Source organism: Oncorhynchus gorbuscha, linkage group LG01 (genome assembly GCF_021184085.1).
Source record: "Oncorhynchus gorbuscha isolate QuinsamMale2020 ecotype Even-year linkage group LG01, OgorEven_v1.0, whole genome shotgun sequence".
NCBI classification, from domain to species: domain Eukaryota; kingdom Metazoa; phylum Chordata; class Actinopteri; order Salmoniformes; family Salmonidae; genus Oncorhynchus; species Oncorhynchus gorbuscha.
The window spans coordinates 73,752,181-73,777,962 of record NC_060173.1 but is presented as its reverse complement, the minus strand read 5'-3'; the positions used below and the strand labels follow the sequence as shown (position 1 = coordinate 73,777,962).

Below are 25,782 nucleotides of genomic sequence, written 5' to 3'. Positions count from 1 at the left end.
GCAGTGTCTAGCTCCACTCCCATTCCCCAGGCCCTCTCATTTGTTGACTTCTGTAACCGTAAAAGCCTTGGTTTCATGCATGTTAATATTAGAAGCCTCCTCCCTAAGTTTGTTTTATTCACTGCTTTAGCACACTCTGCCAACCCGGATGTCCTAGCTGTGTCTGGATCCTGGCTGAGGAAGGCCACCAAAAACCCAGAAATGTACATCCTTAACTATAACATTTTCATACAAGATAGAACTGCCAAAGGGGGCGGTGTTGCAATCTACTGCAGAGAGAGCCTGCAGAGTTCTGTTTTACTATCCAGGTCTGTGCCCAAACAATTTGAGCTTCTACTTTTAAAAATCCACCTTTCCAGAAACAATTCTCACCGTTGCCGCTTGCTATAGACCACCTTCTGCCCCCAGCTGTGCCCTGGACACCATATGTGAATTGATTGCCCCCCCATCTATCTTCAGAGCTCGTGCTGTTAGGTGACCTAAACTGGGACATGCTTAACACCCCGGCCATCCTACAATCGAAGCTTGATGCCCTCAATCTCACACAAATTACTGTCAAATGCTCCCTAAAACACTTCAGCGAGCAGGTCTTTCTAATCAACCTGGACTGGGTATCCTGGAAGGATATTGACCTCATTCCGTCAGTAGAGGATGCCTGGTTATTCTTTAAAAGCGCTTTCCTCAAAATCTTAAATAAGCATGCCCCATTCAAAAAATGTATAACCAGGAACAGATATAGCCCATGGTTCACTCCAGACCTGACTGCCCTTGACCAGCACAAAAACATCCCGTGGCTTACGGCATTGGCATCAAATAGCCCCTGCGATATTCAAGTTTTCAGGGAAGTTAGGAACCAATATACACAGGCAGTTAGGAAAGCTAAGGCTAGCTTTTTCAAACAGAAATTTGCATCCTGCAGCACAAACTCCAAAAAGTTCTGGGACACTGTAAAGTCCATGGAGAGTAAGAGCACCTCCTCCCAGCTGCTCACTGCACTGAGGCTAGAAAACACTGTCACCACCGATTAAATCCACAATAATTGAGTATTTCAACAAGTGTTTTTCTACAGCTGGTCATGCTTTCCCCCTGGTCAACAGCCTTGCACCCCCCCACAGCAACTTGCCCAAGCCTCCCTTATTTCTCCCTCACCCAAATCCAGGTAGCTGATGTTCTGAAAGAGCTGCAAAATCTGGACCCCTACAAATCAGCAGGGCTAGACAATCTGGGCCCTTTCTTTCTAATATTATCAACTGAAATTGTTGCAACCCCTATTACTTGCCTGTTCAACCTCTGCAATTCTGGTTTCCGAGTGTGTCAAATTGGAGGGCCTGTTGTCTGGACCTCTTGCAGTCTCTATGGGGGTGCCATGGGTGCTCTTTGGCCACACTAAAGGTCCTAAACGATATCATAACCGCCATCGATAAAATACAATACTGTACAGCTGTATTCATTGATCTGGCCAAGACTTTCGACTCTGTCAATCACCACATTCTTATTGGCAGACTCAACAGCCTTGGTTTCTCAAATGACTGCCTCGCCTGGTTCACCAACTACTTCTCTGATAGAGTTCAGTGTGTCAAATCGGAGGGCCTGTTGTCCGGACCTCTGGCAGTCTCTATGGGGGTGCCACAGGGTTCAATTCTCGGGCTGACTCTTTTCTCTGTGTACATTAATGATGTCGCTCTTGCTGCTGGTGATTCTCTGATCCACCTCTACACAAACAAAACCATTTTGTATACTTCTGGCCCTTCTTTGGACACTGTGTAAACTAACCTCCAGACGAGCTTCAATGCCATACAACTCTCCTTCCGTTGTCTCCAACTGCTCTTAAATGCAAGTAAAACTAAATGGATGCTCCTCAACTGATCGCTGTCCTCCTGTCCAGCATCACTACTCTGGACGGTTCTGACTTAGAATACGTGGACAACTACAAATAACCAGGTGTCTGGTTAGACTGTACACTCTCCTTTCAGACTCGCATTAAGCATCTCCAATCCAAAATGAAATCTAGAATCGGCTTCCTATTTCGCAACAAAGCACCCTTCACTCATGTTGCCAAACATACCCTCGTAAAACTGATTATCCTACCGATCCTGGACTTCGGCAATGTCATTTACAAAATAGCCTCCAACACTCTACTCAGCAAATTGGATGTAGTCTATCACAGTGCCATCCGTTTTGTCACCAAAGCCCCATATACTACCCACCACTGTGACCTGTATGGCTGGCCCTCGCTTCATATTTGTCGCCAAACCCACTGGCTCCAGGTCATCTATAAGCCTTTGCTAGGTAAAGCCCCGCCTTATCTCAGCTCACTGGTCACCATAGCAGCACCCACCCGTAGCACGCGCTCCATATTTCACTGGCCACCCCCAAAGCCAATTCCTTCTTTGGCCGCCTTTTCTTCCAGTTCTCTGCTGCCAATGACTGGAACAAATTGCAAAAATCACTGAAGCTGGAGACTCATATCTCCCTCACTAACTTTAAGCACCAGCTGTCAGAGCAGCTCATGATCACTGCAGCTGTACATAGCCATCTGTAAACAGCCCATTCAACTACCTCATCCCCATACTGTTTTTTTCTCCTTTGATCCCCAGTGTCTCTACTTGCACATTCATCTTCTGCACATCTATCACTCCAGTATTTAATTGCTAAATTGTAATGATTTCACCACTATGGACTATTTATTGCCTTACCTCAATTCCATATGTAACTCTGTGTTGTTTGTGTCACACTGCTTTGCTTTATCTTGGCCAGGTCACAGTTGCAAAGGAGAACTTGTTCTCAACTAGCCTACCTGGTTAAATAAAGGTGAAATTTAAAAAACTGAGCTCTTCAATAAGTCCATTATACTGCCAATGTTTGTCTATGGAGATTACATGGCTGTGTGCTCGATTTTATAAAACCGGTCAGCAACAGTTGTGGCTGAAATAGCCAAAGCTACTAATTTGAAGGGGTGTCCATATACTAGTGTATCTCCTTCGCATAGATTTGATCAGGCTGTTGATTGTGGCCTGTGGAATCTTGTCCCAGTTGTTGGATATTGGCGGGAACTGGAACAAGCTGCATCTGAAACATGATGAATGATTGACTTGTCTGGTGATTATGCAGGCCATGGAAGAACTGGGACATTTTCAGCTTCCAGGAAATCTGTACAGAGCCTTGCGACATGGGGCTGTGCATTATCATGAAACATGAGGTGATGGCGGCGGATACATTTTGTTTTATTTTAAATGTAATCTTTATTTAACTAGGCAAGTCAGCTAAGATGAAATTCTTATTTACAATGACGGCCTACCGGGGAACAGTGGGTTAACTGCCTTGTTCAGGGGCAGAACGACTGATTTTTACCTTGTCAGCTCGGGGATTTGATCTAGCAACCTTTCGGTTACTGGCCCAACGCTGCTGCTTCTCTGTTTATCATGTATGCGTAGTCTGTATGCATAGTCACTTTAACCATATCTACATGTACATACTACCTCAATCAGCCCGACTAACCGGTATGTAGCCTCACTACTGTTATAGCCTAGCTACTGTCTATAGCCTCGCTACTGTTATTCACTCATTCTTTTTACTGTTTTTATTTCTTTACTTACTTATTGTTCACCTAATACCTTTTTTTGCACTGTTAGTTAGAGCCTGTAAGTAAGCATTTCACTGTTGTATTCGACGCACGTGACAAATAAACTTTGATTTGATTCTATCCAGCAACCTTTCGGTTACTGGCCCAATGCTCTAGCCATTAGGCAACCTGCCGCCTCGATGGGCCTCATGATCTCGTCACGGTATCTCTCTGCATTCAAATTGCCATTGATAAAATGCAATTGTGTTCGTTGTCCGTAGCTTATGCCTGCCCATACCATAAGCCCACCTCCACCATGGGGCACTCTGTTCACAATGTTGACATCAGCAAACCGTTCTCCCACACAACGCCATACATGTGGTCTGTTGTGAGGCCGTTTGGACGTACTGCCAAATTCTCTAAAACGACATTGGGGGCAGGTTATGGTAGAGAAAGGAACATTTTAATGATCTTTCAACAGCTCCCTCAAAAATTGATACAGCTGTGGCATTGTGTTGTTTGACAAAACTGCACATTGTAGAGTGGCCTTTTATTGTTCTCGTCACAAGGTGCACCTGTTTAATGATCATGCTGTTTAATCAGCTGCTAGATAATCCATCCACCTGACAGTTGTGGCATATCTTGGCAAAGGAGACATGTACATTTGTACACAAAATTTGAGATAAATACGCTTTTTGTGCGTATTGAACATTTCTGAGATTTTATTTCAGCTCATGAAACATGGGACAAACACTTGTATTTGTTCCATGTATTTAGGCTTGCCATAACAAAGGGCTTGAAAACTTGATTCTTAAATGTTTTTTAATTTGTAAAAATGTCTAAAAACATTGTGTGTAGGCCAGTGACACACACTCTTAATTTAATCCATTTTTTAAATTCTGTCTGTAACACAACAAAATGTTAAAATGTTTCTGAAGGCACTATACTATTGTGTTTTTCTACCCCAAACATGTTGATTCCCTTTATTTTCAGGGGAAAATGGTGCTGCAGCTTTCGAAGGAACCATCTGCACGTCTGCTGAAACATGTTGTACGCTGCTACCTTCGCCTCTCTGATAATCCAAGGTAAATTAAGTGTTAAAACAAATCAAATGTATTTATATAGCCCTTCTTACATCAGCTGATATCTCAAAGTGCTGTACAGAAACCCAGCCTAAAACCCCAAACAGCAAGCAATGCAGGTGTAGAAGCACGGTGGCTAGGAAAAACTCCCAAGAAAGGCCAAAACCTAGGAAGAAACCTAGAGAGGAACCAGGCCAGTCCTCTTTTGGCTGTGCCGGGTGGAGATTATAACAGAACATGGCCAAGATGTTCAAATGTTCATAAATGACCAGCATGGTCAAATAATAATAATAATAATAATAATAATGATCACAGTAGTTGTCGAGGGTGCAGCAAGTCAGCACCTCAGGAGTAAATGTCAGTTGGCTTTTCATAGCCGATCATTAAGAGTATTTCTACCACTCCTGCTGTTTCTAGAGAGTTGAATAAAGCAGGTCTGGGACAGGTAGCATGTCCCTTAACAGCACTTTAAAGAGATTCTCTGATACTTTTGTATACTTTTTAGCCAGTAGTTCTGAAAGTAGCGCTCACTTGCCAAAAATTGGTCCCTAAAAATTGCTTACCACGTCACATATGTGCACCATGTCATTGCTCTCTCTCGCTCTGCTGTGTGCATCTTGCTAGCTGTCACTCAAATGGTGAGGGGCTGAAGCTCATTGGCTGGAATACTTACTAGTCGTCAAAGTCCCAGAGCATGTCTTTAACACCAGCAGGTATAGGCTTATGCATTATGATGCCGTTATAATGCACTGTAAGACTTGTTATAAGCATGTATGACGCCGTTATAATGTGTTAGTACTTTCTCATAATGATCTTGTCTAAAATGTGCAGAATCTTAATATATGAGATATTAGAAAGGGGAAGCTTCACTTGTTCTCTTTGTTGGTGCACTATCTCTTCATGTCCATCAAGAGGAGCTGTGCCATGAATGTCATTTAAGCCAGGAAGTCACTGTGTCAGTCAGAGATGCAGTGCATTCCGAAAGTATTCAGACCCCTTCCATTTTTCCACATTTTGTTATATTACAGCCTTATTCTAAAATTGATTAAATAAAAAATAAAATCCTCAATCTATACACAATACCCCATAATGAAAAGTGAAAGCAGGTTTTTAGAAATGTTTGCAAATTTAATTTTAAAAAATTAACATTCCTTATTTACATAAATATTCAGACCCTTTGCTATGAGGCTCTATATTAAGCTCAGATGCATCCTGTTTCCATTGATCATCCTTGAGATGTTTCTACAACTTGATTGGAGTCCACCTGTGGTAAATTCAATTGTTTGGACATGATTTGGAAAGGCACACACCTTTCTATATAAAGTCCCACATTTGACAGTGCATGTCAGAGCAAAAACCAAGCCACGAGATTGATGGAATTGTCACTAGAGCTCCGAGACAGGATTGTGTCGAGGCACAGATCTGGGGAATGGTACCAAAACATTTCTGCAGCATTGAAGGACCCCAAGAACACAGTGGCGTCCATCATTCTGAAATGGAAGAAGTTTGAAACCACCAATATTCTTCTTAGAGCTGGCTGCCCGAACAAACTGAGCAAAAGAGGGAGAAGGGCCTTGGTCAGGGTGGTGACCTAAGAACCCAATGGTCACTCGGACAGAGCTCCAGGGTTCCTCTGTGGAGATGGGAGAACCTTCCAGAATGACAACCATCTCTGCAGCACTCCACCAGGCATTTATGGTAGAGTGGCTAGACCGAAGCCACCCTTGTAAGAGCCACTTGACAGCCCGCTTGGAGTTTGCCAAAAGTTACCTAAAAGACTCTCAGATCATGAGGAACAAGATTCTCTGGTCTGATGAAACCAAGATTGAACTCTTTGACCTTAATGCCAAGCCTCACATCTGGATGAAACCTGGCACCATCCCTACGGTGAAGCATGGTGGTGGCAGCATCATTCTGTGGGGATGTTTTTCAGCGGCACAGACTGGGAGACTAGTCAGGATTGAGGCAAAGATGAACATAGCTAAGCAAAAGAGACCCTTAATGAAAACCTGCTCCAGAGCTCTCAGGACCTCAGACTGGGGCGACGGTTCACCTTCTAACAGGACAACGACCCTAAGCACCACAGCCAAGACAAAGCAGGGGTGGCTTCGGGACAAGTGTCTGAATGTCCTTGAGTGGCCCAGCCAGAGCCCAGACTTGAACCCGATCGAACATCTCTGGAGAGACCTGAAAATAGCTGTGCAGCGACGCTCCCCATCCAACCTGACAGAGCTTAAGAGAATCTGCAGAGTAGAATGGGAGAAACCCCCTAAATACAGATGTGCCAAGCTTGTACCCAAGTAGGCTCGAGGCTGTAATCGCTGCCAAAGGTGCTTCAATAAAGACTGAGTAAAGGGTCTGAATACCTATGTAAATGTGATTTAAGTTCATTATTTTTAATACATTTGCAAACATTTCTACAAACTTGTTTTTGCTTTGTCATTATGGGATATTGTGTGTAGATTTGATTAAATCATTAAATTTTTGCCCATCAATGTTAGAACAAGGCTGTAACGTAAGTAAATGTGGAAAAAGTCAAGGGCTCTGAATACTTTCCAAATGCACTGTATGCTAGGACTGGAAAACGTGAAACCAATGTGATGCAACTATACCAATAGGGTCAGATGGGCATTTTCAGTGAGCCTGTGATAATTTTTTACTTTTTTTTTTTGCAAAATGATCATTATGTAGCTAATACTGGGGGGCCTCAAGAAAAACATGTATTTACCAGCGAACAAAAACTGCTAGTGTGTATTCATGTTTTTATTCAATAAAAGTTTTAAATGACATTCTGACTTAAGACATTTTCCTTGTCAGAACATTCGCTTTTTTACGTGGGTAAAGCGGTAGTTTGAAAATTCGTCATTGGCTTTGATACTCTGATTGGTTAGAGAATATTCAAAACCTGATGAAAACCTTTGTTTTGTACAATGCTCCTCATCACCACAAACGACTTAAATAATGGCAGTCTCAGACTAAAGTGTGTAGTGATGACAGAGCAGTGGTAGAATTTTGGGAGGATGTTTTGACTTTATATTTTTGTACAGGTGTTTTCATTTTGGTGTGTGTATATTACTCCTGAACCTGTTTCTGAGAAACATACCTCTTCCTGCCCGCACAGTGGAAGTTACCTGCTTCCTGTCCACACAAAGTCTAGGTTTCTAGTGACACTGCGGTGCTTCAGTGCATTGTAGTCTCATGACTTACTCACAGGTGGAACTGTTATCTGGGTCAGAGCTTATTTTTCCACTCTGAGCAAAAAGGATGTTTTATGTATAGGTTACTCAGTTGGTAGAGCATGGCACTTGCAACACTGGGACAGTGGGTTAGATTTCCGGGACCACGCATACGTAAAATGGATGGTTGCATTACGATTTGGATAAAAGCGTCTGCTAAATGGCATTATTATTAGTTCAAAACGTTGAGTTGATGTCTGAAATCATTCATGCAAGATTAACATAAGTATAGAGCTTTTCATTAGAGTTATCTTAAAGCTCTACTGAAGGAAATAAAAACAACACATTTAAAATCAAGGGAGGTAAAATGGCAATAGTGGACTAGGTGCTAAATATTATTTTAGATTAGGTATAGGACTTTGAAATCCACGTCTAAAGACTAACGCCCATTTAAAAGTTCAGAGTGATGGAGTGGCTCTCAGATGGTCAGGGAGTGGCTCTCAGATGGTCAGGGAGTGCATTCCATAGGCGAGGGGCAAGGGAGCAGAAAGCTCAGCCTTGCATAGTTCAGAGACGTATCTTGCAGACTTTAAGCAGTATGGAATGGCTGGAGCGGAGAGTGTGAGATGTCTTGCTGATTGAGATGAAGTCTCCGATGTAGGTGGGCCTCAATCTTTTCAAGGCTTTAAATACAAGCATGAGTCGATCCTGTAGTTGACCGGTAGCCAGTGGGGTTCGGCCAGTATTGGGGTGATGTGGTCGGACTTCTTGGACTTCCCAAACAGCACATTGCCGAAGTTAATCCGAGAGAAGATGTGGATGAGTTTCTCTGCATCTGGCTAGGAGAGTGATGGTAAGACCCCGGCAATGTTTTCAAGATTGTTTTATGTGGGCATCGAAGGACACCGAATGATCAAACTTGACTCCAAGGTTGGAGATGACAAAGGACAGGTGGATGGCCTGCTTGGGTGTCCGAATAAGCATAGCATTAGTCTTGTTACTGTTCAACTGGAGGAAGTTCTTTCTCATTCATCCATGCCCTGGTGTCCTCTAGGCAGCTGCTGACTTTTACTAGGGTAGAGATGGTGTCTGGTTTGGTGTTATTTTAAATTTTGGTATCGTTAGCGTAGCAGTGGAAGTTGATGTTATAATCTCTGAGGATTTGGCCGAGAGGGAGCATGTAAATTAAAAACAGAATAGGCCCCAGCACTGACCCCTGTGGGATACCGCATGTGAAGGCAGACTCCTGGGATCTGGACTCTCCAGTGCTGTTGATAGGAAGGGGAGGTTGGAGATGGGCCTGTAGCTGGATAGGATGTCCTGATCAAGGATGGGTTTCTTGAGTAAGGGGGTGACCTACTGCTGTTTTGAAGATCGATGGTACCTCTCCGGTCAGCAGCAGTGCTGCGTACTCACGCATTGGGCATGAGACACACATTTGACCTTCTTCACAAGCTCAAGAGCCACACCTTTTATTTCTCACTCATTGAAAAACAGTACTACTTTTATTTTGTAATTCAGTGCATTAACTTCAACTGTGCATTCCACATCACAAGCAATGTAACTGGCAGTTTCACGCTGGAGATGCATAATTTTCCTGTCACCACACTATGAACCGCATCAGATTGAAACTGGTGATTGGTTTAGTAAGGGTCCAAGACCACGGCCTCCACAATCACCCGATCTCAACCCAATTGAGATGGTTTGGGATGAGTTGGACTGCAGAATGAAGGAAAAGCAGCCAAGTGTTCAGCATATGTGGGAACTCCTTCAAGACTGTTGTAAAAGCATTTACAGGTGAAGCTGGTTGAGAGAATGCTAAGAGTGTGCAAAGCTGAATGAATAAAATATTTTGATTTGTTTAACTTTTTGGGGGGTTACTACGTGATTCCATATGTGTTATTTCATAGTTTTTACGTCCTCACTATTATTCTACAATGTAGAAAATGGTACAAATAAAGAAAAACCCTTGAATGAGTAGGTGTGTTCAAACTTTGGACTGGTAATGTATATAAAAATTAGGGCTGACTCCATTTAGCCGACTGGTCAATTGTTTGGAAATGACTACTAAAACGAGAGGATCAATGAACATTGATTCTGGTAAATGAATTCTCAGTATATTGCACGCAGCATTTCAGTACCAACATCATTTTAGCCTGTTATACTAGCTGTCAAGTTTGTGTTTTTATAAATGTGCAATATGCATCAAAAACAATTGTGTGTGTGTGTGTGTGTGTGTGTGTATAGGGAACTGGCAACTCGTTCCCATTCTGAGAAATTAGGTAGGCCACTTGATTTCAACGTCGGAACAAAGTGGACAGACAAGCATGCTGTTCAAACAGTTGGAGATGGACAGAATGGTGTGTTCCATAACAATTCAACTGTTCTGCCTTGTTAGCTAGCAAATAGTTTGAAGTTGGCTAAACTTGAAATATGAAGATTAGCTGACTACTCACTAGGAAGTGAGCTTGTGCTTGAGCGATTGCGACCTGTATTCATGTTCTATTATACCTGCTGAAGATAAATATTCATTCGATTTTTTTTTTTTTTAATGTGGGGTTATTTATTCTAATCAAATGTCAAATGAACATATTCAAACCCCCAGTTTTTGTGAGACATAGATCAGGTGGCCAACCCTCTTGTAGAGCTACCTCCAATCAGGATTTTCTATGGTCCTATTTTAAAGGAATAGTTCACCCATATGAATTAGATATTTACATGTTGGTTTCTTATCGACAAGGAAAGACTGCAATCCATCCTATGGTTAGTCAATAGCCTCCCTCACCAACCATTTAATATTAGCATTTTCTAATGCTCTAGATGTTAGCATCTCATGCCCAAATCATTTCTAAGTAACTTCAGATCAGGTCGACAAGTTTTGATTGTGTATTCAACTTTAAAAGTATCCTGAATACACCGTACCTGTGCTAAAACACTGGTCATGGGCCTTAAATGCTGACCACACAATAAATGTACACATACATGTCATTCAATCATTGCATCCAAAGTGCTCGCGCGTGTCAACAAGCATTTGCGTAGCCATGGGCTAAAATAGAACTTGGTTCTATTTGTGATGCTTGATGTGCTGCAAGTCCCGCCTCCCCAATCTCCTCATTGGTTTTTAGGAGCATATACCCACATGGGTGATTGAAAGATGAACTGAGGTCCACAGTCCAGTTGGTGTTGGTCATACACCTTAAAGTTGGTTGCCAACCACCATATAAAGTCCAGAGGAAGAAGGCCTGAAGGAGGAGAGCTTACTAGAAACAAAATCGGTTTACCCTTTTATCTGTGGATTAATTGTCGGAGTAGAGGACCTTGTGCATTTCAGGTAAAATAACAACCCAATGTTTATATCCCAGGACAAATTAGTTAGTAACAGCAAGCTAGCTAACTAAATTGCTATGAATGTTTAATGCTTTTCGACCTGTCCCCAAATTAATATAGTTGGTTCAGTGTTCATTTTGATATTTCAACCTGCGTGTCCTGAACTCGTCTGGTGTGGATGGACAAAACCAACATGCTCATGATGGTGGACGCTTGCCCTGTTGAGTCAGCATGTTAGCCATGTGAAAATATGTAGAATAGCTGGAAATTGGCTCTAAAACATTTATATATATATATTGTTTTACGGGGGGGGTGTACACCCAGACCCCACGTTAGAGGGTGGAACCATTGATATTCACAATATGAAATCTCACTCTGAGCTGTCTTCAAAAGTTGGCAGCCCTGCAGCAGGGACTTGTTGATCAGGGTAGTGATGAACATAAGCAAGCTTGATGAGCAGGTTTTGAGTTGGGATAGGGAGCAAGTGGTGGCCTTAATTTTATAAATGTTTGACTGCACAGCGGAGGATATAACTTCTGTAAAGTTGCTGAGGGGGAGGGGTAGTCTGTAAGATGCAGTTAGTAAACTACAAAGGCTGCCACGGCAACCATGGATCTCATGTTGTTAAGAATATCTTAATCGTTGGTCTGGGGGTGGGGGGGGGGTGAGCAATGAAACTACTGTGTTGAGGTGAATGTATCACATAGCTGCCTGTAGCTCTACCTTGTAACAGGAACTTGATACTCCCTTCATCTTATAGAGGAGTGTGGGTGGTGGATGTTAAGTTAGTGGCAGAGGCGGACTGGCCATCAGGCATTTCAGGCAAAACTTTTTACGTTTCTGGCTAATACTGGGAGCCTCAAGGAAATAAATGGGCCGATTGAGGGGCCTTGAGGGGGAAAAAACGGGCCGGTGTGTTACAAATCCCTGGGCCAATTTCTGGTCCCAGTTCGCAACTGTATATGGACCTACAGTCTCTCTTACACTTACCACGTTGTCTCAGATACACAAAGATGAGTGAACAAGAGCAGGGGTGGGTGGGGGGATGTACTGCAGTCCAGAGTAATGTTCAGAAGCCTAACGTTCTTGAACGTTGAAGACAGGAATGCCATGGAGAGTCAACATGATTCCTTCTTCAGAGTTGTGTTTGTTCTTTGTTCTAGCATATTCCTATCTAAATGTTAGCCAACGTTGTTTCCTGATGAACGTGCCCCTAATATATTTGGTGTTCTGTTCACTCATTACATCTAACCTCTGACCCCCAGAGCGCGAGAAGCACTGCGCCAGTGCCTGCCTGACCAGTTGAAGGATGCCACATTCGCCCAGGTGCTAAAGGACGACACCACCACCAAGCGCTGGCTGGCCCAGCTGGTCAAGAACCTGCAGGAGGGCCCGGTGACGGACGGCCGAGGCATCCCCCTGACCGCACAGTAACCTCTTCAACCCCTTTGACACTACCTGAGGAACAGTACCGTGCTGGCAGAGCCACAGAAGAAAAACATGATTAGTACTAATTTTAAAGTACCCTTGTTAATATTTAAGAGTAAATGTTCTATAAGAGGTGCCGGTACTCAAAAGAGTAGAAAATAATAGGCTCCGGTACTCTGTAGTGGTGTGCGCCTGTCCAATTTAACCGCTGTCCAAGACCAGGAGAAGATGATGCTGTGTAGAACCATAAACTCTGTGGCTCACTTGTTGTTGCCGCTCACCTGGCATTCTCCCTGAGACGTTCTCACAATGCTTCCTCAATGCTTATGGAAGTGTTTGCGTAACATTTCAACAGGGTAGAACATTGACGTCATCAAAAAGGAAATCAACATTGGTCTGGTTTTAACCTGGTGTTTCCCACTGTTTTTGTTCTGTCCTGAACCAAAACCACTACAGGCATTTTCTATTTTTTATATTTGTATATATGTTTTCTTTTAACCATCTAGAGCAGGGTTCCCTGAATTTGGCCCACGGGAGATTTTATTTGTCACCCCAAGGTCCCCAGAAACCCCCAAAAACGTGTAATTTTAATGCATTTTCTTTTTACTGTTGTGCATAAGACTGTAAAAACACCAGTAAATCAGCTTTAAGTGAATTGGGAAATCTGTTCCAAAGTATTCCCATGTATAATAGAGATACTGTATGTGATGGTATACAAATGTAAACAAGGTTTTTAATAAATATTATATCTGTTTGGGCTTCTTGCAGTCAATTTGCAGTCTACACATTATTTCTAATAATGTTCCGGCCCCCTGACCATCCACTCAAGACAAATCTTGCTTAGGGCCCACAAAAGGTGGCTCTGCATCAACAGAGAGCTACCTTTTTGCTTCGGAGTTATAGGAGCTATACGTTGAACATATCTACTGTAACGTATTCCAAAACAAAGCCCCAATCTCAGCAAAAAACGCTTACTTTCTTGAATTGTTGAAGGAATAACTATTTGTCCTCTATTATTGGAAATTGAGATTTCAAATGTGATTTCCGAGTTATTGTAAATTATCTGAGCGCAGGTTATTGAAGAGAAGAAAGGTTTCCCTTCACTTGTACATTAGCCTTTAACAGCTTTTAGCCTACCATTTCCGCCATAGGGACCATTAACAATACAAGGGAGGGATTTTCATTTTGTTTATTGGGGTAAATTCCATTTGTAAATAAACTGGATCCCTAGAGAATCTCTGCTAAAATCTGTAATGTGCTTTCCTGTCGGGAAAGTGCCCATGTTTTTTTATATCCACCTATCTGGAGCGCTCCATTTTATGTTACAAGTGAGTGTGCATTAGGAAAATGAGAATGACATTTTGTAGATATCGAAAATATATTATGATTTAAAAAATATAGGTGTTATACTATGTGAAATAAATTGTACTGATTGCAAAGTCATTTCTTTAAATACTGCTACTACGAGTGAAATGGGGTTGCATCTTCTAGTTGCAAAGGGGCAATTGCAAATTATACCCACACCAGGATTTTCAACTAATGTTTTCCGTTAGATATCCAAAGAAAGGTTTGGTCAACAGGAGGGTAGAATTCTCATAAGAGTGATATGTGATGCCGTGAAACCTGTTCCCACGGCTCATTCTACCACTCTGGTCTCTTGACTGCAGTGCATGGGCACACAGCCAAATGGGATGGCGCTTTCTCGATTAGGTCCTTTCTCTTTAGTGTAACTCACTCTACCATTTCCTACCATGTTTTCAGATATGGTACCAGTCATTGTACCAGTGCTAAGTGGGTAAATATAGACACATCAGAGAGGGTTTTAGATGTTGGAGAGGATGGGATATAATGTAACTATCAATATATTGGACAATAAACTCAGCTAAACGTGGCTGCATGTGCAATAGATGTAAATGAACTCCGATGGGATTAGTGCAGTATGTATGAAAACGATTGGGTTTGTGAGAACTCGAGTACTGTATGCAGGTCTCTACATGTATTTTGATCTTGCACAGGCAACCTAACCCCTCCTTGACTAAGGTAAGCACAAAGGCCTGTCTGGGTTTCTGCCCTTTAAATGGCGGCTGAACTTCCTGATTTGGCCTTGTTTTCTATTTGGGTTATTAAGAAATGCTAGCATCCACGATAAATTGAAATGTGAGTTGGTTTCGGGGTGTGGTTTGATTTTATGTGTGTGTGTTCAAAGGTGGGAAGGAGTTAGACAAATTATTTTGCCAATTAGCCTCAGCCGGCTAGTGCGCCACCGTGGTTTGACTTTGGATATCACTGGTGCTAGTTAGGGACCATCAATCAATTACACAATGTAAATGGGACTATTTTCATGTTGCACACTTTTTAGTTTTCTCATGAAATGCTTTTTATGTCATTGAAATTTGGAACAATTAGAATTTTAACATATTGTCCCATGTGTAATTTACCGATGGTCACAAACTAGCCATCCAAGATCAACTGAAATTTATGACCGGCATTGCGATCCGGTCGCATGCAGCTGCACTCCCAATTGATGATTACTTGCTGTGAGCATGTAGGCAGGATTGAAACAAACCCAACTTTAATTTACGTGGTGATGCCGTCACGACCACGAGTCTCACAAAACTGTTTTGGATGAGACTGACTTTATGACCAAAATTATCCTTTTAACACCTTGTAGTCAATTTTCAAAATAGAACACATGTTTCTGACTCATCAATGCCACAGGCTGTTTTCTAAATGTGAAGTCGGTTTTTAGGGGCATTTGCTCTTTAAACCAGGAAGAGGAGTGAATCGGATCTGCAGTCAGCTGATATATAAGGGAGAGTGTGTGGAGACAGAGAGAGCAAGACATTTAAAGTGAGAGGCAGCATACCGGTAAACGGTAAAGGAGAGCGAAGAGAGCAGCCTTGGAAAAAATGAACAGCCCTCATCAGAGGCGAGGGGGGAGGAAAAAAAGAGGGAGTGGCAGGAAAGGGAGGAGAGGGGGTAGGTGGAGGGGGGAACAGTGTACCAGCATGCGGCAGTGTTGTCTGGGGATCAGTTTTCCCAGACAACGCAGGCAAATTGGAGCCTGGTAGACAGAGAAGCTGACACTGAGCCAGCTTTCCTCTGGACACTCCCCATCTCCCTGTGCTGGGCTAGTGGTCTCAGGACACTCCCTGAGTGTCTTAAGTTCTGGAGCTTTCTACTGGGCTTGCTACCTCCAACAGACCCCCATCTCTGGGGGCCAGCTATCTTTTGGGCACTCCCTAATTCTGATCTAGAGCCCTTTCCTGGACTGGCTCTCACCAAACATCAATCTATTCTGGAACTCGTCACAGCAGTGGCAGCCCAAGCTGAGTCGGGGCAAAGACCAAGCTGAGTCGGGGCAAAGACCCAAGTGAGCAGTCTCAATTTGGTAAGTCTCTTTTTTTTCTCCTTTGACCCTTCACATTACTTTACAGAAACTCAACTTTCCCTCATCTATACAATACAGTATATGTTCAGTAGAGTTTGTGGTTTAGTGTTGATTTAGTTTGTTTGATGATAATATACCCCCTGGTCCCTGTTTTAATACTGTCTCATATTACAGCATCTGGTTCTACTTTGTTGTCCTTCAGCCAGCCTCCCTCCCTGGCACAAGCATGTTTTACAGACATGAAAAAAAGACTGGTTTGTTTATAGGATTCTTCGCATAGCTCCTACTGAAGTGTAGAACCAACCTGTGAGGGTCAAGCACAGAGCTTTCATGAAAGGGGAAGTTGAACATTCCTGTGGATATCACAAATGGTTATAATAAGGGGTGCTTGTAGTGGAGTCATATGGGTATATAATGAGGCTGCCACTTCACTGGGTGTATAGTATTTCTATATCAATTTGAGTATTTTTTTGTGTGAGTATGAGACCAATTTACCAGTGAGTCATGATTCTGTGCGTGTGTGTGTTGACCACACTCTTGCACATATTAGTCAAGTCCCCTGAAAGAGTTCTCTGTCCCGAAACACTCCTGCCACCGCCCCTCAAATAACATAGAAGGTTATTCTTTGGCTAGAACCATATGACTTTTTTTGTATTTGTAGTTACAGAAGGGGTCCAGGAAATAAGAGTTCTGTTTCTGCCTCTTCTTTAACATCTTTTCACAAACATCGCACAACAATCAACAACATAACTGGGGTGGTTAAAAAGTATCAAAAATATAGTTTCTTTGCTTTTGCTATACTTGTATTGCTAGGTAAAGAGTTGATATTTACTAACAGTGGACCTGGAAGGGAAAGTAACTGTGGTATTTTGAACAGTGGAACATGGACCTCGCTGTGAACAGTTGAGAACAACCCCTGAGGATACTATAAATATTTGCCATTGTTCTACAAAGATAAAAGGAAAGAGAGCCATTGAAAAGCCCCCTAAAAATGGAAAGTAGCCATTTGAACTATCCCTTTATGGAACATTTGTTTGTTGTTCAGTGTATACAATACAATAATCCTTGTGAGTTTCCTCTCTGATAAGGTTTAAGAACCTCTTTCCCAAGGGACTAGACAGCTGAGCCAAAAGTTGCCATCATTAATAGGCTTGGGCGGTATCCAGATAGTCATACCTCCATACCGACCTTGTGCCATACCGGGATATTCGGTAATACCAGCACCGAACACAAGGGGAGCTATTTTAAAACCCCACTGACCCTTTGTAATCCAAAGGTTAGCAATGCTAAGAAGTACATGTAAAATCCCATAGAGAATGCTAATTAAATGCTAAGGAGCGCATTGCGCTAATGCATTTGCAGGACAGACATCCCAGCTAAAAGTTATACAAGAACCCAAAAATGCAACTCAAAGTTTACAGCACACACAAAACAAATATTAGGCAACAAGGCTCTTGATCCAGCACATGATTATCTGTTACCAAGCAAAGCTTGATTTTGGAAGAAGCTAACCACTTAGCTAGATAGCTAACTAGATACTAAATTAGCAAACCAAATTCAAATTACAGAGCATTTAACACATTTTAGACAGTTAACTTAAGCGATATAAGATATCTAGCTTGCAAACATTTACACTACCTGTCAAAAGTTTTAGAACACCTACTCAGTCAAGGGTTTTTCTTTATTTTTACTATTTTCTACATTGTAGAATAATAGTGAAGACATCAAAACTATGAAATAACACATATGGAATCATGTAGTAACCAAAAAGCTAATAAAAATATTTTATATTTCAGATTCTTCAAAGTAGCCACCCTTTGCCTTGATGACAGCTTTGCACATTCTTGGCATTCTCTCAACAGCTTCACTTATTGACTGTTTTTCCTAAAACTCTGCGGTCCAACTCATGGGTGATTGTGGAGGCCAGGTCATCTGATACAGCACTCCATCACCCTCCTTCTTCGTAAAATATCCCTTACACTGTCTGGATGTGTGTCCGGTCATTGTCCTGTTGAAAAACGAATTATGGTCCACTAAGCCCAAACCAGATGTGATGGTGTATCACTGCAGAATGCTGTGGTAGCCATGCTGGTTAAGTGGGCTTTAAATTCTAAATAAAGCACAGACAGTGTCACCAGCTAAGCACCCCCACACCATCACACCTCCTCCTCTATGCTGTATGGTGGGAAATACACATGCGGAGATCATCCGTTCACCACACCGCATATCACAAAGACATGGAGGTTGGAACCAAAATTTGGACTCCAGACCAAAGAACATATTTTCACCGGTCTAATGTCCATTGCTCGTGTTTCTTGGCCCAAGCAAGTCCCTTCTTCTTATTGGTGTCCTTTAGTAGTGGTTTTCTTTGCAGCAATTTGACCTTGAAGGCCTTATTCACGCAGTATCCTCTGAACAGTTGATGTTGAGACGTGTCTTTTACTTCAACTCTGAATTTATTTGGGCTGCAATTTCTGAGGCTGGTAACTCTAATGAACGTATCCTCTGCAGCAGAGGTATCTCTGGGTCTTCCCTTCCTGTGGCGGTCTTCATGAGAGCCAGTTTCGTTATAATGATTGATGGTTTTTGCGACTGGAAGTTCTTGAAATGTTCCATATTAAAGTAATGATGAACTGTCATTTCTCTTTGCTTATTTGACCTGTTCTTACCATAATATGGACTTGGTATTTTACCAAATAGGGCTATCTTCTGTATATCCCCCTACATTGTCACAACCCAACTGATTGGCTCAAACGCATTAAGAAGAAAATAAATTCCCCAAATGAACTTTTAACAAGGCATACCTGTTAATTGAAATCCACTCCTGGTGACTACCTCATGAAGCTGGTTGAGAGAATGCCAAGACTGCAAAGCTGTCATCAAGGCAAAGGGTGGCTATTTGAAGAATCTCAATTATATTTTTAACACATTTTTGGTTACTACATGATTCCATGTGTGTTATTTCATAGGTTTGAAGTTTTCACTATTATTCTACAATGTAGAAAATTGTAAAATAAACAAAAACCCTTCTAAAACTATTGACCGGTAGGTAAGTTGTGAATTCCATGCTGTAACTGGACCTGGCATGTGCTGCACAACAGTGAGTGACTCCCAAGGCTCTGGTCTCTTGTCATTGTGTGCTTGTAAACAAACACCACGTGTCTGGGAACTACCGGTAAACTTCATTATGAAAAATTGTGACAGCTGAAATGATGAACAAGTTGACTGCAGGTATTTACTTGCAGTTTACTTGCAGTTATTTAGCAACACATTTTTTTTTTTTTACTTCAAATAAATCGTTTGGACGATATTGGAAAAACCAGTGCAGCACACAGACAGACCCCCCCCCCTAGCCAATCAATAGCGGATGGATAGAGAAAGCAAAAGCTTTATTGGATTTCTAAGCTCTGCAGGCAACCCAGCCATAATGTTGGCGACACAGTTAGAACAATTATTAAGCCATGGTGGGCCACACTGATTAGCAAGTAGGGATGTAAATGTAAGGAGGTAATTGGTTTACCACCGCTAATAATTTGTAGAGTTTATGTATATGTTTCACTATCGCAGGTATCGCAGCAATTATGTTTGTCCTCTTTTTTTTTTGGCAGGATATCACCAAGTGCATGTGTCAAGGCTGTTGATGGATTCTCCCCAAAGCTTGTGTAAGTTGATGGGTACTAAAACTGTTGCATGAGGAAACAGGCAATAATAACATTTTATTTTCTTTGATCAAATCTCAAAAATGAACTTTGGGAGTACATATGTCAGCCTCCATTAAACAGGATAGAGAAGCTACACTGGTGTCTCAATTGACCAAAAATGGACTGTATTTGTAATCACGATGGTAACCCCTGATCCTGCACAGTTGCCAAGGGTGATAAGGACCTCCAGGTGATGAAGGCGGGGGCCATGTTGAAGAAGGTCAAGTCCAAATCATGGAAGAAGCAGCGGCATTTCCGGCTACAGGAAGATGGCCAGACCATCTGGTATAAGTCCAGGTGGGCAGGAACAAGCCACTCCACCTGTGAGTAACGAGGGTGTGGGTGGCGGGAGGGAGCACGGATGAGACGTTATAAGAATTGACCATAGACTGTACATACTGTAGATAACTGAATTAAGGCCACATTATTTCTCTTCTTTTAAAGGATGATGGGTAGAACCATTCCTTGAGATATCACTTTAGCATTGAAAAAGCCGAAGTATGTCTTCACATAGGCCCCGATTCCGACCCGAGTTAAGCGCGTGTAAATGGAACGTTATATTCCCTTTTTATGCACTTCTCTATCTATGCGTTTTCTGACCTTGAATTAAGCATGAGAATAGCATGCTATTCACCCACTTCGTTCGGGCGGAGATCTATGAAATGAAAGGTGCGGAAGTGTCAACAGATGTATTATTTTATAAAAATGTAACCTTAATTTAACTAGGCAAGTCAGTTAAGAACTAATTCTTATTTACAATGACGGCCTACCCTGGCCAAAGACGGACGACGCTAGGCTAATTGTGTGCCGCCCAATCACGGCCGGTTATGATGCAGCCTGGATTCGAACTAGGGTGTCTGTAGTGATGCCTCTAACACTGAGATGCAGTGCCTTAGACCGCTGTGCCACTCGAGAGCCCATATTCTGACCGTGACTTGACTCCCTCATAATTACTCCACATTTACACGTGAGGAAACCATGAATAAGGTTGAGCAAACCTGCCAGTTCCAAATGGGAAAAGCATCTTTCTGTTTTCAGATAGCAATAGCAGCATTATCCATGCACTGTAATTTATAAATGGATAAGAGCTATTGATAAGATCTAGGTAAATTAGTAATCCATTTGGAGAAGGGGATTGTAAATACACAGCCATCATTTTAGATCATTTGTCCTTGGAGACGAATGTGAAACCACAGTGAAAAAGCCTATAAATAGCTCTGCTGTTAGTCAGAATTTTCATTGTGTGCCCTCATAATTTGTGTGGTTGAAATTTGGACACCCAAGCTATAGGTTTCTGTGGGGCTTAATCTGTCCTGTTGATGTATGGACTTTAAATCATGTTTTAAATATAGCTTATGCCCGGGCTTTTGTTTTATTCTACAATTTGTATCATGTTAAATATTAGCCACTAACGGGAGCCACCATTGGTAATACCCACATACATTTCTGTCACTTTATTGTTCGTTTTCAATTTGTAGCTTATGTCGTGTCTTAACTATCATTAACTGAAGACTGATAGTTTTTTATCAAAGATTCTCTGTAATTAGTTACTATGTGATCAACTGATTAATCACGTAACTAATTAACTAGGAAGTCGGGGCACCAAGGAACAATATTCAGATTACAAAGTTATAATTTCCTAATATAACTTTTCAGATATTTTATCTGATCAATTAGTCTTCGAATTAATGAATTTTTACTTTACCTCACGTTAGTCTCATTCCAAACGTCGTAAATTGTTGGTTATCTGCACGAACCCAGTCTTCACTATGAGTCTTCCATACATTAATTGTCTTAAATCATTTATTTATTACTAACTAAGTAATTCACAGAAATGCATAAACAAACTAGGTAAATGTGGTGATAGGAGGATGTGCCCTAGTGGGCTAAACCGGCATGGCGGCTTGTTAGACAAAAGGGAAGTGGGGGTCGACTAAGAAGTAAATACAGAGTTAATAATTATAACAATTGAAATGCTAATCCTTTACACATGAACACTCACTCATTCGGGAACAATTGCAATCAATGTATATATTTACGCTCAGTGTGTCGTCTTGATCGCTGGTGAAAAGTTTGTGTCTTTTGTAGAATTGTCCGTCTCTCGTCCTCTCTCTCTCGGTTTATATATTTTTATTTTTTATTTTTTTATTTCACCTTTATTTAACCAGGTAGGCTAGTTGAGAACAAGTTCTCATTTGCAACTGCAACCTGGCCAAGATAAAGCTTAGCAATTCGACACATACAACAACACATAGTTACACATGGAATAAACATAACATACAGTCAATAATACAGTAGAACAAAAGAAAACAAAAAGTCTATATTACAGTGAGTGCAAATGAGGTAAGTTAAGGAAATAAATAGTCCACGGTGGCGAAGTAATTACAATATAGCAATTAAACACTGGAAAGGTAGATCAGCAGAAGATGAATATGCAGGTAGAGATACTGGGGTGCAAAGGAGCAAAATGAATAAATAAATACCAGTATGGGGATGAGGTAGGTAGATAGATGGGCTGTTTACAGATAGGCTAAGTACAGGTGCAGTGATCTGTAAACTGCTCTGACAGCTGGTGCTTAAAGCTAGTGAGGGAGATGTGAGTCTCCAGCTTCAGAGATATTTGCAATTCATTCCAGTGATGGGCAGCAGAGAACTGGAAGGAAAGACGACCAAAGGAGGAATTGGCTTTGGGGATGACCAGTGAGATATACCTGCTGGAGCGCGTGCTACGAGTGGGTGCTGCATGGTGACCAGTGAGCTGAGATAAGGCGGGGCTTTACCTAGCAGAGACTTGTAGATAACCTGTAGCCAGTGGGTTTGGCGACGAGTATGAAGCGAGGGCCAACCAACGAGAGTGTACTGGTCGCAATGATGGGTAGTGTATGGGGCTTTGGTGACAAAACGGATGGCACTGTGATAGACTGCATCCAGTTTGTTGAGTAGAGTGTTGGAGGCTATTTTATAGATGACATCACCGAAGTCGAGGATCGGTAGGGTGGTCAGTTTTACGAGGGTATGTTTGGCAGCATGAGTGAAGGATGCTTTGTTGCGATATAGGAAGCCTATTCTAGATTTAATTTTGGATTGGAGATGCTTAATGTGAGTCTGGAAGGAGAGTTTACAGTCTAACCAGACACCCAGGTATTTGTAGTTGTCCACGTATTCTAAGTCAGAGCCGTCCAGAGTAGTGATGCTGGACGGGCGAGCAAGTGCGGGCAGCGATCGATTGAAAAGCATCCATTTAGTTTGACTTGCGTTTAAGAGCAGTTGGAGGCCACGGAAGGAGAGTTGTATGGCATTGAAGCTCGTCTGGAGGTTAGTTACCACAGTGTCCAAGGAGGGGCCAAAATATACAGAATGGTGTCGTCTGCGTAGAGGTGGATAAGAGAATCACCAGCAGCAAGAGCAACATCATTGACGTATACAGAAATGAGAGTCGGCCCGAGAATTGAACCCTGTGGCACACCCATAGAGACTGTCAGAGGTCCAGACAACAGGCCCTCCGATTTGACACACTGAACTCTATCAGAGAAGTAGTTGGTAAACCAGACAAGGCAATCATTTGAGAAACCAAGGCTGTCGAGTCTGCCAATAAGAATGTTGTGATTGACAGAGTCGAAAGCCTTGGCCAGGTCGATGAATACGGCTGCACAGTAATGTCTCTTATTGATGGCGGTTATGATGTCGTTTAAAACCTTGAGTGTGGCTGAGGTGCACCCATGACCAGCTCTGAAACCAGATTGCATAGCGGAGAAGGTATGGTGGGATTCGAAATGGTCAGTAATCTGTTTGTTAACTTGGCTTTCAAAGACCTTAGAAAGACAGGGTAGGATAGATATAAGTCTGTGGCAGATTTCCAATCTTTGGGAATCTCAGACGATACGAAAGAGAGGTTGAACAGGCTAGTAATAGGGGTTGCAACAATTTCGGCAGATAGTTTTAGAAAGAGAGGGTCCAGATTGTCTATCCCGGCTGATTTGTAGGGGTCCAGATTTTGCAGCTCTTTCAGAACATCAGCCATCTGGATTTGGGTAAAGGAGAAATGGTGGGGTTGTGGTTAGAGGGGATTGTTCAGAGTGACATTCATTATAGAATGGATGTTTCGGCGCTTGTCGTTCTTTGTGTTCAATGATACTGAATTCCTAGCTGCAGACTAGTAATTAATATCAAAGACTTGTTCTCATTCTGTCGGTATCGATAGTCTAAGAGTTTAACCACGTGGTATGGTTAAAAGATTCAGCAATGGTCTACAACCTTTGTATTACCGTGATTGAGAGAAACATGGTCTGTCGATAATTTCTCAAATTTGGGTTTTATTTGGAATGGCAGAAAAGGGCTGTCCCAGGATGTCTGACCCTAACTAGGCTCAGGGGCGAACCTCTGATTTAGTTCAAATCCAAATCCCTTTTTGAGTTTTGCTTCATTAAACAGTCCAAAATCACATTGTAAAATTGTGTAAACAGTATCATACTCACTCATTCATCTTATACAAAAATTAGATGTAAACCTTATATCTGGGGCTATTATATAAACATCGTTATGATAATGTGGCCACACCATCTCCCATGAGCTTCCCAAGTTGTAACAAATGGACCAGTTCGTAGCTGGATTCTTCACCGATCTTTTACACTTTCTCCGGAAAATGAAATTTGTTCGTACCTCAAGTTCTGTGAGGTGGAAGGATTTCCTTTGTCTCAATGAAAAACTACTCTATAACTGTGTGTCCATGAGGTCTTCTCAGGAATTTATGACCTCTGACCACAGCAGCCTAGTTGAAGGAGGCAGGGAGAGGGGGATGGGCTTGCTATACCCAAAGAGGCCAACGTCATGACACTTACATTTAGCAACATTCCGTTTCCGTTCTCTTTTTTTGTCACATCCATGTAAGTTGTTCCTCTAGCGTTAGTGGATCATATTAGGTTAATGTTGTGAAATAATTTGGGACTTGAAGCCTATTTGAATCATTATGGAATTCAGACTACATTAGCAGATTAAACCTGGAGCCTGGCGCACGGTTCACGACGACTGGACCGTTGTCATACAGTTCCATGATTAGTAAGAATTAGGATAGATTTACAGGACTATTGTTCAACCTCTATTGTACACTTTTTCATTTCCCACCGTCCAATATTTCATGGATTGAACTCGAATATAACAACTTTCAGGATGAATCAAACCACTTTTTTTTATTCGTCAATATACAGTATTTAGTATGTAAAGGGTTCTCCAAACCAGTTTTTCTATGATTCATACATGCTTTCTTAACTCTAAAATCTTCCTAAATAATTTACAACATAAGTGTATTTTTAAATCTACCAGTTGGTGCTGAAACGGAGACAATGATGCATATTTAGATGGCTTCTTTCATTCTTCTCTATTTTTATGAACCAGTTATCGCGATGCATTCTCGTCTGTTGCCAAAATTCGAATTAAAGGTACATCGTATTTAAAGGGATGGCTTAAGATAAATGTACTGAAAACCCTTTTGAATAAAAACTCCACGAGAAAATCTGTTGGCCAGCAAATGGGAGGGTTTTCAGCGGTTGATTAAAAGAAATTCAGTTCACATAAGGGAACCATGACTGCAAAGCCCGTTACGGACATTCATAAGGTAAGTCTGAATACCAACTACTGAGAAGCACGTAGGAAATTATGCCTTTCTTACACACGCCTTTCCTAAGTATGAATCTGACCGATAATGCCTAATGTTCCTTTCTAGTCTCTGTGGCTGATGTTGAGGTGGTGCGTGAAGGTCACCAGTCGGAGGTCTTGCTGAGCGTCGCTGAAGAGTTCCCCGCTGACCTCTGTTTCACCCTGGTGTTCCGTGGTCGCCGCGGCAACCTGGACCTGGTGGCGGAGTCACCTTCTGAGGCGCAGGCCTGGATCCGGGGTGTAAGCAAGCTGATACAGAATGCTGAGAGCATGGATGACAAGGAGAGGGTTGACCAGTATCCTTATCCCATTCAGATAACAGGCAGATTATTAGATGGTTTGTGACACTCGACTTGGTGGGGCCTTGTCATAATACATTTATAACAATTGATCTAAACAATCAAAACCATAGAGGTCCTATTAAGTTACTGGAGGGGCTAAAGTTCCAGAATGGGGTGAAAAT

General features: G+C 42.0%; 2 protein-coding genes across 2 annotated transcripts in view; both read left to right on the top strand.

Annotated features, from left to right (window-relative positions):
* Positions 1-13,342, top strand: part of LOC124041808 (CCR4-NOT transcription complex subunit 9-like) — a 28,803-nt gene extending 15,461 nt beyond the window's left edge. The window contains exons 7-8 of the mRNA XM_046359858.1: positions 4,556-4,647; positions 12,413-13,342. Coding sequence (XP_046215814.1) covers positions 4,556-4,647; positions 12,413-12,581 — 261 coding nt within the window. The 3' untranslated portion in view covers positions 12,582-13,342. The remainder of the gene's footprint in view (positions 1-4,555; positions 4,648-12,412) is intronic.
* A 2,239-nt stretch (positions 13,343-15,581) lies between these two features.
* plcd4b (phospholipase C, delta 4b) overlaps positions 15,582-25,782 on the top strand; it is a 25,908-nt gene continuing 15,707 nt past the window's right edge. Inside the window, exons 1-4 of the mRNA XM_046359845.1 lie at positions 15,582-15,966; positions 19,575-19,628; positions 19,832-19,990; positions 25,387-25,615. Coding sequence (XP_046215801.1) covers positions 19,607-19,628; positions 19,832-19,990; positions 25,387-25,615 — 410 coding nt within the window. The 5' untranslated portion in view covers positions 15,582-15,966; positions 19,575-19,606. The remainder of the gene's footprint in view (positions 15,967-19,574; positions 19,629-19,831; positions 19,991-25,386; positions 25,616-25,782) is intronic.